Source organism: Drosophila willistoni, chromosome 3R (genome assembly GCF_018902025.1).
Source record: "Drosophila willistoni isolate 14030-0811.24 chromosome 3R, UCI_dwil_1.1, whole genome shotgun sequence".
Classification (NCBI taxonomy): Eukaryota; Metazoa; Arthropoda; class Insecta; order Diptera; family Drosophilidae; genus Drosophila; species Drosophila willistoni.
The window spans coordinates 17,844,478-17,861,353 of record NC_061086.1 but is presented as its reverse complement, the minus strand read 5'-3'; the positions used below and the strand labels follow the sequence as shown (position 1 = coordinate 17,861,353).

Below are 16,876 nucleotides of genomic sequence, written 5' to 3'. Positions count from 1 at the left end.
CGATGGCAATTATTTATTTAAACTGCCCCCCATTGGAACATGGTTGGACCTTAATTGTTTGACTTGGCGTCGGAAACTATGGCCCCCTACCCCAAACATAGTCCCAGCTCTTCTTTTGTCCTTTTGTGTGCCGCTTTGACAACTCGTTGACCGTAAATTTCCAAGTTTTTCATTAGGCTGCCTGCCAGTCCCAGGCGACACCGCTTTCTAATCAACTTGGCCGCAGTTTGTCGCCGTTTTCCAACGCTTTCGACGTGGAAAAACTTTTTCCCCACCGAACCCAACATGGCATGTTTAATGAAAGCGTTTTCACTCCGATTTCATTTCATTTAGCTGCCTCTTTTGCCCCAGTCAACTGGGCCTGATTCATTCATTATGCGCTGCCTCAGATTTGTAATTTACACCTGAGGCTGATCCTGAGCCGGAGTTGGAGACGATGACGGTGCTAACAAGCACGAACTGAATTGAGTTCAATGGTTGGGTTACCCCACCCCCTCACATTAAACTTGGATTCCATGGTAACATGATATTATTTCTATGAACAAGCCATGAAGATTTAAAGCATTTTTTTAAAGAATTATTTTAATAACAAACAGTTCGTTCATTAGGAATTTACCGAGTGATGGGAATTAAATTTAAATGTTAACGCATTTCTGATATACCAGATATATAAATTTAATAAGTTGAATCACATTTCTTGGGAATACTCTCTGTCTTATCAAATATTTTTCTAGGGATCAAAGAGACATTGTCATCGTATTCAACCGTTTAAGGTTTATAGCCTCTTTGATCATGTAAAGAAATATATGAAGAAAAAACCCATCATCTAGCAAAATGAATGTCACCACATTAAATTTTTAAGGCCATTTGCCTTGCTCTCATCTTAAATCCCTTTCACATTCCTGGGACCAGACTAGCTAAAATGCGAAATGGTTGCCAGCAATTATAGTGTCCCTTCTGCTGCTGCTGCTGCTGCTGCTGATGCTGGCCTCTATGTGGGCCGAGCAGAGCGGAGATGGAGGGGCAGTGTAGAGGTTGGCACTGTTTCCGTTGCTGGTGCAGTTTCCTGCAACAACTGCAAGCTGTAAAATGTTTATGAAGCTTTTATGGCTGCCACCCGCGGGCCAACAGCCTGCTATGGCTACGATGGAGTGGCAAGTCAAAGAATTAACAATATGAATATGAATTATAAGTAGTACAACAAGAGGCAAAAGTGCTAAATGGCCTTTTATTATTATGATTACTATAATTGTACTTGTGTTATTATGTGTTTCTTTCTGTGTATGGGTGACTGGCTGTGTGTGTGTGCGGATTTCGTTTGGGAACGTCTGAGTTAGCAACTTTTCCCATGTTTAGCAAAAATTGCCTGTTTATATAAACGACCCAAAAGCTTGAATTAAAAATAAATCTAATAGAAATAGTATGCATGGGTTGATCGATAAGTTGGACATAAAATCGAAAAAAAAACATAAGATAACAAAGACTCTAAACATATTCAATTTAAATTTTAAGAATTGGCTTTTAATACATTGAGTCTTTATTTTTGAGTTTTTCAAAAAATATTTAATACCAAAAACATTACGTATTAACAAATTGATTCAATATTTCTCTAGATCCTCTTAAGAAGGCCATATTTACTTGGTCTTTGATTTAAATTTTTACACATTTGTTTGATTAATTTTTTTAACGTTATAGTTTTTTTGCCCTTACTTATTGACTGACTCTCGTAAGCCGAAAGAGTCTGGAGTCAAAACCTAAACAAAGTCAAATTGGTTGTGGCCTTTTGCTGTGACATTGACGTCATCCAGGCAGAATTCATTCAGCGCCATGAGGATGGGCCTTCGGATAAGCTTTGTGCACATATTTAAATTATAAAATGCCATTTTAATAAAATCCCAAGGACTCATTTTGTTACTTGCTCCAACAAAAAATGAAAAAACAAAACACTTGTGCATAATCTTTAATTTAAACAAATGCCTAAAGCTAAAAATAAAGCCAAAAGCAGAGGCAAAACCGGAACGCGTCCAAGAATCCCCCCAAAAAAACAAAAAAACCCCAAAATGGACGTGCAGGGCTAGCAAATAAGCTGAAGGAGTATATACATGCATACACAGTATATCAATTTTGGTACATATTTATCTACATCCAAACTTTAAAGAGAAATTTCTATAGCAAAATCAAAAGCTGCTGTCAACTAAATATTTCTAAAATATACGAAGCGGTAATTGAATTTTGTTTGTTTAGTTCAGGTTTCATTGAATATTTAGATGGAAATTTATAAATTTAGTAAATTGATGAATGAAAATTATCACATATGCCACCACCTATCATCTGTTTATCAATATACATTTGATTATTGAATGTTATTGAATGTAAATATTAACTCATATGATCTCATAAAGCAGTTTATGCATTATGCTCCTAATTTCAATTTATTGATATTTAAGTAGTTATCTCAGTTTAAGGATTTTGTGCTGGTAAATGTGTGGCAGAAATTTAGTTAATCAAACCAGACTATTAAAATTTTTTTTAGGAATACTCGTAATAGAGATTAAGTACGACATTCATAGTCACATTTGTTCGCTTGTTAGTTAAACATGATAAGGGAAACTTCAAATACTTAAATCTCACAGGGATTGTAATATTTGTTTAATTTATACTTCAGTGATTTTTCTTAAATAATTTTATTTTTCTTGGAACAACTGAACGGGGAAACTATTGAAACACTTAAAGCAAATCGAACTATCACTTTTTATTTACTGAGTATCCCGAAGTCGTTTCTCGATCCTGCTTTTGTGGCCTGTTTTTGTGAATTCCATCAGGAGGATAGCAACTACATCCTACATGGATGTAACAATTGCCACTCAGATGTTGTGTGTGTGTGTTGCGCATTGTTGTCCTTGTTAGCCATGGCGGACAGAGTGGTTGAATGTCGGAATATGGGAAGGACACTGCGACACATAAAACACATTTCCCAAATACGCGAATTTCGTAGAATTTGTGGAACGCGTTGAATTTGGCATGCCAAATTGAAGCGAACAACAGCAGCAACAACAACTTAAATTTTAGAACAAATGCCTAAAGTGTAAATTAAGTGGCCAAGTGGCCAAGTGATTTTGGGGTTGAAGGCTCACAACCTAGGCCACAGAAGGGCAAATACACTTTTAAACACTTTTTCTTTGCTTTTTAGCTTCTTAAGTTTGTGGTTTTTTATGTTTTATTCCTTTTTTTCTGTTTATTTTAATAAGATTTATCAAAGTTTTTTGTTCTTATATTTCCGTTGAAATTTGGTTTTGTTTATTTTTATACACTTTCTCATTTTTAATTTATTACAATGCCGCATACAAGCCATCCTAACAAATTCGCGGAGTCTGTACTCCCTGGACGCATTGCCATTGTAACTGATGCTCTTATAAATGGTCATACCGTTGGACAACAACATTTCGCTTGCCGCTTTTATCATCAACATGGTCGGCCGGATGGATGCCATGGTTAGATAGATGGCATGGGATGGCATGGAATGAAACGGGAGGGGGGTGGGATTTTGTATTTCCGCCGGCCGCCTGGCTATTGTCCTTGACTGTTTCATTAGAAACAGCTGCCGCTGGCTCCGTTTTTCACAGATTTTTGGGTTTTGTTCAGTTCCGTTCATTTTGCCCTATTAAAGTGTCATGTTATTTTCTGGCACCCAAAACAAAAGCCAAGTGTTGGCTTCATTATCATTATCATTGTTATTATTATTATTATTATAATCATTATCAACGCGTTTCCTTTTCCGTTACCGCAGCACAACACAAAAGACAAATGATAAGATAAAACGTTGGCATTCATTCTCTTGAGTGATTTTTAGCTTATTTTATTGCTGTCTTCATCGCCCACATAAATAGATGGAAAAAGCAAAGAAAATTGGAACGTAATAGATGTCTCATTATGAAATCAACTGAGCTTCTTATTATATGTATGTACATATATTTTTAAATTTAATGTGCGGGACTTTAGTTTAAAGAGATAAATTTTCTAATTAACGATAATGCCCAATAGAAATTCATTAGTGCAAATGCGTTTCTGTTTAAATTTTACATCCAATTAAAATCATAGTCTAAATTTCGTCATTATAGAGTTTTCCTCATTACTGTTCATAGTGAAATTTGAGACTCAATATGTCATGGTTGTTTTAAGGAAAAACAGGTAAAAATGAGTTGTGAATATGTGAAAATGATAATTCCGGTTTGGTGGCTCTCTGTTCGTATTGCATTTTCTTGTTTTACTTATTCCATTTGAAAAGCCTATTTTAAGGCTTAAAAAGCCCTTGAGCTATATATGTATATGTATTTCATGTTTAAATGATATTAATTTACGCCCTGCTTCAGTTAATGCCACAAAAAGATGCAAGTGGCATCAGCCATGCATACATACAGGACTTGCTCATTAAAAGGCTTCCTGGATATAAGAATGTGAGTTGGCTTCTCTTGCATTTCGCTTGAGCGATTGACTCCACATAAATATGCAATTATTATGCCACCACCATCATAGCCAAACCGACTCTGTGTCCCTCCTTGCTCCATCTGTGAAATAACTTTCATAATTTTTATTTATTTTCATCTGCCATTTGGCAGCTTTTGCGGTCTCACGCACATTTCGCCATGTTTATGACACTCGCGACTTTTGGTCGATGACTGCAAATTGACTTTTACACAAAGATGCAGAAGAGGGAAAGATAATGGAGAGAGAGAGGGATAGAGAGAGAGCAAGAGAAAGAGATGGAAAGAAAGAGGCGGCTGGTGGCGGTGTCTGTGGAAGGCATGCATATCATTTTATTTGACATATTTATTTGTTGATTCATATATTTATTTATATTTGTGCACATAATTTGCATTTGACATATTTTTATGGGACTTTTGCCATGCCAGAGACAAGCGAAATCAAAATAATGCACATATCGGCAATGGAATATTGTCAGAAAATGTACTCAAGACTATATACACATGCATTTGTGTATATGTATGTATATATATATATGCAAACCCTGCAAATATGCCAGTGTCTTATAAACAATTCATAAACGCAAATATCAATCAGTTCACAATTCCATTTCCGGGGCTTCATCCGGGTCTTTACCATAAAGTGTAAATTGTTTCAGACAATTCAAACTCTCTTAAAGCTACTGAAATTGATAGAATAATTCAGTTTTCACCATAGCAACTAAGGAATTTAGTCATTTTAAAGAAATAGCAATGAATCTGCATAATTGAGCCAAATATTATACAAATCTCTTGAGTCAGAATCAGACGAGGATGAGTAACCTCTATCGAAATGAAAAGCAAGAATTAAAATGTACTTAAAGATTCTAAGAGAGATATCAATATCTATCCTAACTGCAATCATTGACCAATGAATGAGTTATTCCCAAATGACATACGATAGCTTTTAATATGTTGAGTAAACTGTAAGAATATTAAAAGGGTTGACAAATTGAACATATATTTTGGATTATTTTTATATCCTTGCACTACATATCTACATATATACATTTGTTTGAAATCCTACCTTCAACATATTTACAAATTTGAATGCAAGGTTAAAATACTGTAATTTATATGTATATATAATATATGTATATTCATGTATGATAAAAATAAAAACTTCTGAAATTATTTTTTTTTGTTTCTGTACTTGACCTCTTGAATTTTCATAAAAATTGCAATGTATTGTTATTACCGAACAAAGGCGTACGATAGAGATAGACAGAGGGATAAAGAAAAAGAAAGAGTTTTTCATTTTCATCAACTAGTACCTGCTATATATGAAGTTTTTCTTATTGTTGTTACTGCCTTTTGTGGCAACGATAAGCCTTTCAATTTCTGTTCTGTTTTTTTTTTTGTTCTGTTAATTTTTTATATGTTGTTTCATTGTATTTGTCGGTCTGACAAAGCTGCAAGCAAAATGTTTGTTCAATTCAGATAAATTTATTGTTGTTGTCGGTGCAAATTGTAGCATTTATAGTATTGAATTGTTGCTATTGCCAATGCCAATGCCGATGCGGCACTCTCGTAAATAGTTGTGTAAATAAATTGCAAGCGAAAATAAATCGCGGCTGATGCGATAGGCGAACGTTTATGACATTTATGGCCACGATGGTGATAGAGGGTCCTAAGTGGTGGTGGAGGGCGGAAAGAAGTTAAAATTGGGAAGGATGTTGGAGATTTGTGGGAATGGCAACAGTTTACTGTTAATCATGTGCATAAATATCAGGGGCTAAATTCAACGTACTTACCATTAAATGCGGCCAGAAACAGGACGCCAAACAACAGGCATAGAACAGGCTGCAACGGAGTTATCCGCGTCCTCGTTGGCGTCCACGTTGGCGTTGGCGTGGTGTTCATGTTAAATCCTTTCCAATTTACTTGTAATCCAGATGCCGTATCCCTGAGCCAGAGAGCTTCTAGTTTAATGTCGTTGCTGGCTGCCTGATGTGGATGTCGGGCATTAAACGGAAACGCGTTTACATTGCCGCGATAAGAAACGGAAATGCTCTCGACTCTAAACGAAGGGATGGCCTGGGAAGGTTCTAAGCAGTTGATGGGCACGAGGATGGCAGGAAGTGTGCCTGCCGCTAAATATGCCGCACTCTGCGCCCTGCTGCGTTTATATATATATTTTTTTTCTCCTTGTTCTTTTTTTTTCTTCTTTGGTTTTTCTTTGCTGATAATGTTTATGGCACTGGATCTAGTTTCTCATGGCTGACTCTTGGGTATCCTTTTATATCTTTTAACATTTTATTACCATTTAGTTGCCAAAGATACTGATGTTGTTGTTGTTGTTGTTGTTACTGCTGCTGCCATAGTCTATTCAAAAATTAACAATGCACTTTTGCTGCGTATAAAGAGTTGGCTTATTAAATTTTCGAGCTTTGGTTCATGTATCATCACATAGCCTAGATTTCTGCTAGCTTACATGCAAAATCCACGTTAAAGATTTATCGTTGTCTGGTTCTGGTTGCTGCTGTTGCTGCCGCTGTTATTTCTGAGAATTTATGTCTGTCTCGTCGACTTTCAGACATTGGCAAAGACCAGTTTTAGCATTGGCTTAAAGTCGAGACAGCTCTTGGCTAACAAAAGGGGAGAGACACTATAGCTGACTGTTGCACTGCCAAGGTAGAGGTATATAGTACATGTCTGTGTGTATATTTGTGTTTCTGATGCGAGTTGTCCTTGGCATTATGACAGAGAGAGTAAACAAAATGAAAACGGAAAAGTTGATCAAACATAAGACTACAACACAAAGCACACTTTTGTTCAGGTTATTACTTGAATGGAAGCAGACAAAAGATTTTTCACCAAAGACCCAAAGATAGATTTTCAAAGTTTAAGCTCCGATCAACCAAGTCGTTTATGTCATATACCCGACAAGATAATCATTCATCTTATCCATGTCCATTGGACTGATTTTAGCAATTCAAGTTAACTAAACTTTATTAAGCAATTATATGTAACTAATAACATTGGTTCCAGTTATTAGAATTAGACACAGAATTAGATTTTGAAAGGAGAACTCTGTTTCTGTTTCATTTTGTTTAATAAAAAATGTATTCACTTCAAAGCTTTAAAATTGGCTTCATGTTATTTATTTTTAAGTGCTAAACTTTCTTGGAAATATTAAACCGCTCCTGTTTTGCATCTTCTGCTAACTAATGCACAAAAATTTCAACCATTCAAAACTCAATCTGTATGGTACTGCCTGGGCCATTGCCACTGACAAATCGACAGCAGACTTGCAGACCTCTCTCCCCGCTGGCTGCTTCATATGACTACTGAGGCAAAGGCTCAAATCAAATTGGCCGCCAAAACACACTGACTGACTGAATGAGTCACTGGGTGCTGGCTGGCGTCAAAAGTCATCCATCAAGTGGAGCAGGAAGACAACGACATGGAGCTCTGTGCAGAGTTCAACTTTGCATGAAATTGGCTGTGCTTAACATGGGAAACAACATTGGATGGGAGTCGGCCACTTGAGACTTAATAAACTGAAGCCAACGGGCAGCAACAAAATGTATGTAAATAAATAAATGCTTAACTCTTTTCAAAGCCAAGTTCGTCGAGCCATAAAAACGCGGCTCGACTTTCTGCATTATATTATATTTTTTTTGCTCTTTTTTTTTGGCCAAATCCCTGGCGGCATTATCATCATCAATTCATCATCACAGAGAGTGGCAAGAGCCTGGAAACGGCAAAGTGGCGACCAGGATGCGGTACTGTAGCGTAGTTTTAGTCGACTGCTCAGTTTATTTAATTTCACCCAACAAAAAAGAGTCGAGCCGTAGGCCAAAAAACAAAAAAAAAAAAGAACAAAATTCTTCATAGTGTTGATGTATGGTATGTGTTGGTGTCAGCGTGAATGTGTGTGTTTGTGGATTTTTGTATGCGTGTGCGTCAAGAGAACGAGTTGGTGCTGACTTGCGTTAGGTCCGAGTTCCTCTTTTGCCAGCTTGCTATCGTCACCAGCATAACCAAAAAGCCGCAGCTAGCGCCAAATGTTTTTCTATGTTCCTCATATGCAAGCGCCTCAGTGTGAGTGTTTGCTTTATATGTATGTGTGTTAGTGTGTGAGTGTGAGTGAGTGAATGTGTGTTTATTTTTTCTGCTTGGTTTTGTTTACTGCAGGACGATGTTGTTGCCTATGTGGCTTCTATGCTGGCAGGCCAAACTGGTTGACTGGTTGGATGGTTGGATGGCTGGCTGGCTGGCTGGCTGGATGACTGGGTGACTGGCTGGTTGGCGTTTTCTAAACAGCCCAGTAAAATGCCATGAGTCAAATAAATTACCCCAACATTGTTGTTGGCAAATTTTTGATGGTTTAATTTTGTGGAAAATAAGTTGAGCCGCTGCTGTGGCGGCCATATAACACATATGAAATACAAACACACAGATGAACAAATAAACACACATACGAGCATACAAGCATACAAACATCCATCCATATACACATGCATGCACAGGAATATGAAGGGAAAAATTGTTGCCTACTTTTGTGCTCGGCGTATACGCAATAAAATAAACGCGTCGCAGCTACAACATATCCGTTGTTCTCCGTTGCTCTCTTGGTTCTTTTGGGCCCATTTTCTGCCGCATTGCCAGTTTTATTTATTTATTTTTATTTGCCGTTGGCTTGGGCCTCTCGTCTCTGCGCCCTTTATTCATTCATTTATAAATTATTATTGCGAAAAATATTCACATGCCTCCCTCCTAAACGCTTATGTACATGTTTTGTAAGTGTGTGTGTGTGTGTGTGTGTGTGTGTGCGTGTGTGTGTGGGGGGTAGGTGGCACTTGAAAATGCTTTACATTTTCAATTTCCAACACACACATACACATTTATCAAGCAAAAAACCTTTGGCTGTTTATTTAAAAAATTTATGAGTTAATGAGTTTTCAGCCATATTTTGTTAATGTAAATCTTTACTCGTTCAAAGACAAAAGCAAACAATTCAATAGAAAGTCAAGAAATTGAATGCTTTATTAACCATTAATTAATATTTGAAGGAGTTTTCCCATATATCATACTTATGCATGGCCCAAAAAAAAAAAAATAAAAGAAAACAAAGAAAGCAAAAAAAGAGACAAGAAAATACTCGACGAATGCTTTCAATTAAGCTTCACCATCATTGCCAACATTACCAACTTTGTCATCATCGCTCTTAGCATCATTATCGACATCATCCTCATAATCATCATCATCATCATCATTATTGTCATCATCTCAGTCATGAGTTGCCCTTCTTGACATTGTCAAAAGGGTTTAAGTGGCTACACTTGAACCACCCCATAATGCTAGACAAATATGAAGGCAAAAAAAAATTGGAATATTGTTGCTATGACTCCTCGAACTCGAACATGACGAGCGACTTATGCTTGTTAAGGGAAAAGTTTAAAGCAACTTTTGCTTCGCTTATAAAAGCAGGAAATTTACATAATTTTAAAGCAAATTTCCTGTGAATAAGATATGCAAAAGGTTAACCTAACAATGAAATGGAAATTTATACAAAAGGTATTAGGTATTACTATTATGCAACTTCTCTAAAGAAATCACCTACGTTTTGTTTATTACCATATTAAAGCACTTATATAATGATAATAATAAATCTAATTTTAATTAGAGAAATAAACAAACAATGCCTAAGAGTCGAATTCTTTGAACTCTGTAAGTCTATGAACCAATCAATCTAGTTTCAGTAATATAATTACTTGATAATCATTTTAACAAGCTTATTTCAGGTTGACTCTTTCTACTGCTTATGGGAAGTTCTAAGCATTTGTAGGAAGTTTTCCTCATTCACAGCAGAGTTAAGTATGTGCTTACCGCATTCCAATGGTGATTATTGTGGTAAGAACTTACTCCACTTATGGTCAAGTGTCTCACTTAGCATCAATTGCAAATGATTGGGTCTGCTCCCCATCAAGAGACTTCAATCACGCACACTCAAACCAGCACAAGGGGACCAAGACCCTTAGGTTTGGCATTGTCTAGGCCTAAGCCTACGACTAAATAGCCTGTTAGTCAAGTCCCGAAAATCGCCAACAATAAACAATTAATTACAGGGCATTTTTGTGTTTGCCAAACAGCAATTTGTCAATTCTATGTCTCTCATCCCACAAAAGGCATGGTAAAGGGCTAATTAAAAGCTTGTAAAACCAAAAAAAAATACAAAAAAAGGGAGAAAAAAATTAAAAGAACCAAAAAATCGCACAGCACTTTTGAGACTGAGAAGAGTTGATTTGAAACTGGCAATTCACCTTCGTCATTGTCATGTTAATTAATTCGCCAACACTCGAGGAGACAAGTGAACACAACGGATGCTCAACTTTGACCTCTGCCCATAAATGAGTGCGTGTGAAAGTGCAAAGAAAACTCACAAACTCCAAAAAACTGTCAAAAACATGCAAAGCGAGAATAATGCTAAGAAAGGGCGGCCTGAGGTCCACCTTCTGCACTTGCTAAGAGTTTTCAATGGGCATCAATCTTTAATAGCCTGCCCGTCTCTTGCCTTAACCCATTCCAGTAACAATAACAGCAACACACAGCAGCAGAAGCAGCATTACCCGGCGTCCAGTCATGGTAAGCCACAGTTCAATGCCTCTGGCATGGTTCATTGGTGGTAGTCAAAGGCAAACACTCGACACACACACACACACATTTATAAATACTGGGGCACTCACTTTTTGGGTTCGTTCGTTTACATGTATTTTGTCGTCAAGTTTCGTCTTTTTGGCTTGTTTTCTTTTTCGGTTTTGGGTTGGTATGTTGCGTATACGCCGCGTGTGGCACGGTCGCGCGTTAACAACCTCTGCACGAACAGAAGGCTTTTCAAGACTGATGTTGGTGATGCTGGGGCCAGCCAAACACACAGCAGAGCTGCCTCTGCCAGCGAAGCCGACGATGGCAGCAAAAGGCGAAGTACTTCGCTGATGTCACGTCAAGACGAAGGCTGAGACACACCAGCAACACCGTTGAAGTAGTGTCTGGCTGATGCCTCGCCTCTGGTATATGGATGCTGCCTTAACTGCTGCCGCTGGTGCCGCTGCTGCTGCTACTCCTGCTTCTCCTGTATTCGTTTGGGGAGTCCAAAATTGCAGCTGAAGCCAGTCAGTCATGCGGCTATGGCTACAGTAAGCATAACATATTGTCGCATGGCCAGAAATTTGCTGCCGAAATCAAGGACGAAGTTTAACACTTAAACGAGTCGCAGCGTCAAAGCATCGTAAGAGTCGATGTCGGTTTTCGAGTACCATTCACTCTTCTGTAGCTTTGTCGCCCTGCCAAAATTCTCTTAGACTCGCCTAACACACACGTTTCTAGGTCAGTTATGTGAACAGTTTACAAGTCTCCCAAGGGAAACAAACGAAGCATTCAAAATCATAAACCCAATGACTAAAAATATATTTCATATTGGATATTTTTAAAAATAATATACAAATATTCAAATATTTACATATTCTAAGCATTATTGGTAAATTTGTTTATATTTTTAACATAGCGCTGTTATTGCTGCCGGCTCTGTTAAAAAGTCTACACAAAATGTTAAAACCATATTTGAATTGCTGTTAACTCTAAAGACATTTACATTACATTGTCATTTCAATTTTTTCCCCCATAATAATATTAAAACTAGATACAGATCAACATTTATATATTTGATGTAACTTTCATTTGTATGTTGTGCTTAATTAAAGTATACAAAATGAAAGAAAACCCTTATTATTTATCATTAATGTGGCTTGGGCTTAGATTTCTGGTATAATTTTACAGACTCCAGCAGAGTCATAAAGAATTCTATATCTAAGTGAGTCAATGGACTTAATTCAATTGCATAGTTTATTATGTTTACTTTGGTGGCATAATTATTTAATTTAAAATTTATTTTTTTTTTTACTACATTGTCTCTTTGTATTGACTTGACTGAAGAATTGAGTATACTAACTATGTAAATTTCTATTTTATGTTGGAGAGCAATAAGAATTTCAGATTTCCAAGCAGCTTGGCCAAAGCAAAAGGCAAAGCAATTACAGATGCCAGACAATGGCCATGGAAATCGTGCTTTTAACATTTTTTGATGGCCAGCAATAAAAGTTAACCCTCCTTCGCCAGCTTATATACATATATATAGTACACTTGCAACTAGGCAAAACTAAACCAGACCAGACTAAATCCAAAACTCATGCCAAGAGCTTTCTACTTCACTTCACGTAGCCAAGAAAGTCGCGTCAAGTACATTTGGATATTTAATGCCATTTTGGGATCGTAAAATTTTTGAGTGTATCTTTCTGATGGGACGAAGCAATGCCGGCCCAGTCGGGTGATTCACAAAAAAAAAAAAAAACGAAAATTGTTGAAGAGGGAACGAAAGGGAGAGGAAAAGAGAAGGAGAAAGAGAGCGAGTGGACAAAGTAGTCCTAGCGCAATTATCTTTTGGACTTGGACATAGACAAGGATGTTCTGCTATTAGATGACCCAACTATTTTTGCGTATATTTAACGCATATTTTATGTGCCTTGTCGCATTTTTTTTTTCTATTTGGTTTCCTTTGCTTTTGCCTTTTTATGACCCCAAAGTCAAACGAAAAATAGCGGTGAGAGGAGATTTTATGTTGTTGCCTTGCAGATACATAAATATAGATACAAAAAACACAATCTTTAATGGATTTCACTTTTTTTTGTCGTTTGTGTGTTTTTGTGTGTGACTTTGCCTTTGTTTTAACTTTAATGCATAAGATTGATAAGATGTGCCTATAAAAAGGCAACTACAAGTCGTCTAGCAAACAGTGTGTGAAATATTTGCAATAAGAGCAGAGCCAGTTAAACTATTCTGATTACAATGACCTCTAAAGTTCCGTTTGTCAAGAACAATAATGGCACCCAAATACAATCTATAGGACTGGGAACCTTCAAGGTAAATAATAATATATTTTAATCGGAATGTTTGCAAACGTCACTAGAATAATGTGGACCTGTTAACGTAGTTTTTAAGTGGCGGGGTTCAAAGGAGACGAATATTGAAAACTATCTTGTATATTAATACTTGCCATATTTGAGTAGACGCCCCCTTTAAAGCTAAATAATTGATAAGCCACTGGCTTGGTCCCATTCTATGCCATGATAAGATAAGATCACCGTTAGACCGTTTTCACTTGATTGTTTAGAGTCAAGTCACCTATTAACGTGAGCAGTTCATTCATTAACGTTAGTAATTTGTAGTGCTTTTTAAAGTAAGTATTTTCTAATCTTATGAAATTCCATTTCAACACAGTCTTTAGGCGGCGATTGCGAGCGAGCTACCTTACATGCCATCGATGCTGGCTACCGGCACTTGGATTGTGCTTACTTCTATGGAAACGAAGCTGAAGTTGGAGCAGCTGTGAATAAAAAAATTGCCGAAGGTGTCATCAAACGGGAAGAGATTTTTATTACAACTAAGGTAAATTTTTTTTAATCTTGCACATTAAGATTTTCTAAATAAACTTTTTTTAGCTGTGGTGTCACTTCCATGAACCCGAAAGAGTGGAACATGCTTGCCGCAAAAGTTTGGAGAACTTTGGTCTGGATTACATTGATCTGTATTTGATACATTTTCCTTATTCATATGTATATCGTGGAGATAACGAAACAATACCCTTAAATGAAAAGGGGGAAGTGGAATTAACGTAAGTTTTTGTCATCAAGATGTAAATATTTGAAATTACACTTGAAAGATTGCAGCGAAGTGGACTATCTAGACACTTGGCGGGAAATGGAGAAACTAGTCGAATTGGGTCTGACTAAGAGTATTGGTGTATCCAATTTCAATTCAGAACAACTTGCACGTTTATTGGCCAATTGTAAGATTAAGCCCATACATAATCAGGTAAGTCTTGAATTGTGATGTGAAATACAAACCAACTAACTAAAACCTGGCACATTTCATTTCAGATTGAATGCCATCCTGCGCTAAATCAACGAAAGTTAATTGCATTTTGCAGGCAGAATGATATTGTGGTTTGCGCCTTTTGCCCCTTAGGTCGACCAGATCCAAGCAAAAAGAAACCAGATTTTCTATTTGACGATAAAGTTCAGGCTATTGGGGATAAATATGGCAAGACACGGGCACAAATTGTTTTGCGTTATTTAGTTGAAATTGGAACTGTACCATTGCCTAAGTCCTCTACCCCCCAGCGGATTGAGGAGAACTTTAACATATTTGATTTTCAACTGGATGACGAAGATCATAAAGTTTTGGAATCGTTTAATAGTCCAGATGGTCGTGTGGTTCGCGCCCTGCAAGCAGTAAATAACATTAATTATCCTTTTAATATTGAGTTTTAACAATGATTAAAGTTCATTACCTAATACCGAGCATAATGAAGCTTTGGGTACATATATAAACTCTGTCTCAAGTGTGCCAAAACCAACAAGGGGGAAACTCACACACACACACACACACACACCTACTTAAATAGATACACACGCATACTACATGCATATATGTATGTATGTATGTAACTATAGACCAAACAATGTCAACAACAATTTAGAAATTGAGCTTGAGTTTGGAGGGTGAAAAGTTTTTGCATTTCATGTGTTTTTGTCATTGGAACTCGCTAATTTCCGTGGATAATAGTTTCATCTTCGTGACGGCTTTACTCTTTCTCGCTTCCACATGCTTTGCCAAGCATTTTGTTTGCTTTCTCCCATCTGCTTCTAATGGCTGACATGTTGAATTTGTCGTTGTAGGTTTTTCAACTTCTTCAAGTTTTTCTTCCTCTACCTTCATTTGTTTTTCTTGTTGCGTGCTAAGAGGATGTGCGTGAGACTCGGGAGGAAATGGCTTTTCTTTTACTTCTACTTTAAGCCGTCACATACATTACATACATACACACATTCAAGAGTTTTTGCATTTACAACACAAATTGAAATGGAATCTTTGGTCGACTCGTAACAAAATGCACTCGACTGGCATGAAATGAGCCGCATCCCGTGGCCATAGTTTATGGGCCCACTTGCTACTGCTACTGCTACTGCAGATGCAGATGCTGTCGCAGTTGCAGTTGCGGGTGCGTGTCATAGTCAAATTGACCCCATTAATCCTTGCGGCCAGATAGCACTGGCAAAAGCAAATGCCAAGCCAAAAACAATGACAAAAGCAACTGGCCCCAGACCATAGACACCATTGCACTAGCTAGAGCTCCACAAAATTTAACAAAAAAAAAAGAAAAAACAACAAACAAAATGTAACCCCAAACCCGGAGAAACAAAAAATAAAGAAAATGAAGATGCAACAAGGACAACAGCAGTGTACGCGCACATCCTTTTTAGTGCTGTTCGTTTGGCTTGTTTATGGCTTGTTGATTCGTGCATGAGATAAAACATTTATTTGCGTCGCCTCTTCGGAAGTGGATATAATTCACAAAGGACTACAGCATTCCAGGATAGTTTCGTGTTTTAAAGACAAAGCAAGATGATGATGGTCTTATTGAATTTTTCTATAAAAAAAGAAAATTAATAAAGGGGGGGCCCTTTCATATTTGTGTGGTATATCAATTTCCTATCTCGGCCTTGCCTACTTGCAAAGGCTTAAGTGTCCGCTTTCCCATGGCCATGTAACAAATGATCAATGCTTGAAACTGTTGCGTTTAATCTTGGACTTGGCTCAATTCCCAAGACCCATTAATCATTTTGGTCATCAAGCATGAAAGCGATTACTCATACATCCATAGATGATTCCCATTCCACTCGGTTCCAAGAAATTGCTATAGCAAACATTGCTTAATAGGCGGGCAAATGGAAAAACAAAATGGACGAGTGTGTGTGTGTGTGGGTGGGTGTGAGAGTGTGTGTAGTTGTGTGTGCCGAGTAGAAGACTATTTTGCCAAAAAAAAAAAAAAAAAAATGTGAGCAATGGCTCCATCACATCTCTTTCTGCCTCTCTCAATCTCTCTCTCTCTCACTTTCCTTCTCCTAATATTTACCTAAGTGTTATTTCTGTCGGCTTAGTTGCCTGAAATTATGCTACACACAATATTTCGTTATATTTATCACATTTGATTGTGCGTATTAAGAGAGAGTTTAGTGGGGCGTGCGGCAGCGGATGTTATTTGGAATGGGGTGGTGGGGGGGAGGTGGTGTGGTGTGGGTATGTGGCAAGGAATTAATAAGATAACTTTTGTCTATGTGTGGGGCCGCAAGGACTGAGAGTTTGGCGGACAACCGCTGGCTTATGACTGTCAGCGGGTCGGCAAAAGTTATTTATTTAACATTTTGGCTTAATTTGTTTTTATGGCTGCTTGGACTTTATATCTGTGTAAATCAGCAGATTTATATTTCGCTTGGCTGGCTAGCTAATTTGATTTT

The 16,876-nt window shown here is 37.3% G+C and overlaps 2 protein-coding genes across 2 annotated transcripts in view; one reads left to right on the top strand and one right to left on the bottom strand.

Moving 5' to 3' along the window:
- The window catches only part of LOC6647503, a 32,932-nt gene extending 25,727 nt beyond the window's left edge, over positions 1-7,205 (bottom strand). The window contains exon 1 of the mRNA XM_023178704.2: positions 6,275-7,205. Within this exon, the coding sequence (XP_023034472.1) occupies positions 6,275-6,383 (109 nt within the window). The 5' untranslated portion in view covers positions 6,384-7,205. The remainder of the gene's footprint in view (positions 1-6,274) is intronic.
- Positions 7,206-13,349: 6,144 nt separating this feature from the next.
- LOC6647505 (aldo-keto reductase family 1 member B1) lies at positions 13,350-14,876 on the top strand. Its single transcript, XM_002070695.3, has 5 exons — positions 13,350-13,442; positions 13,800-13,967; positions 14,021-14,193; positions 14,249-14,393; positions 14,459-14,876. The coding sequence occupies exons 1-5, from the start codon at positions 13,368-13,370 to the stop codon at positions 14,849-14,851; spliced, it is 954 nt and encodes a 317-aa protein (XP_002070731.1). The 5' UTR covers positions 13,350-13,367; the 3' UTR covers positions 14,852-14,876.
- Positions 14,877-16,876: the final 2,000 nt, after the last annotated feature.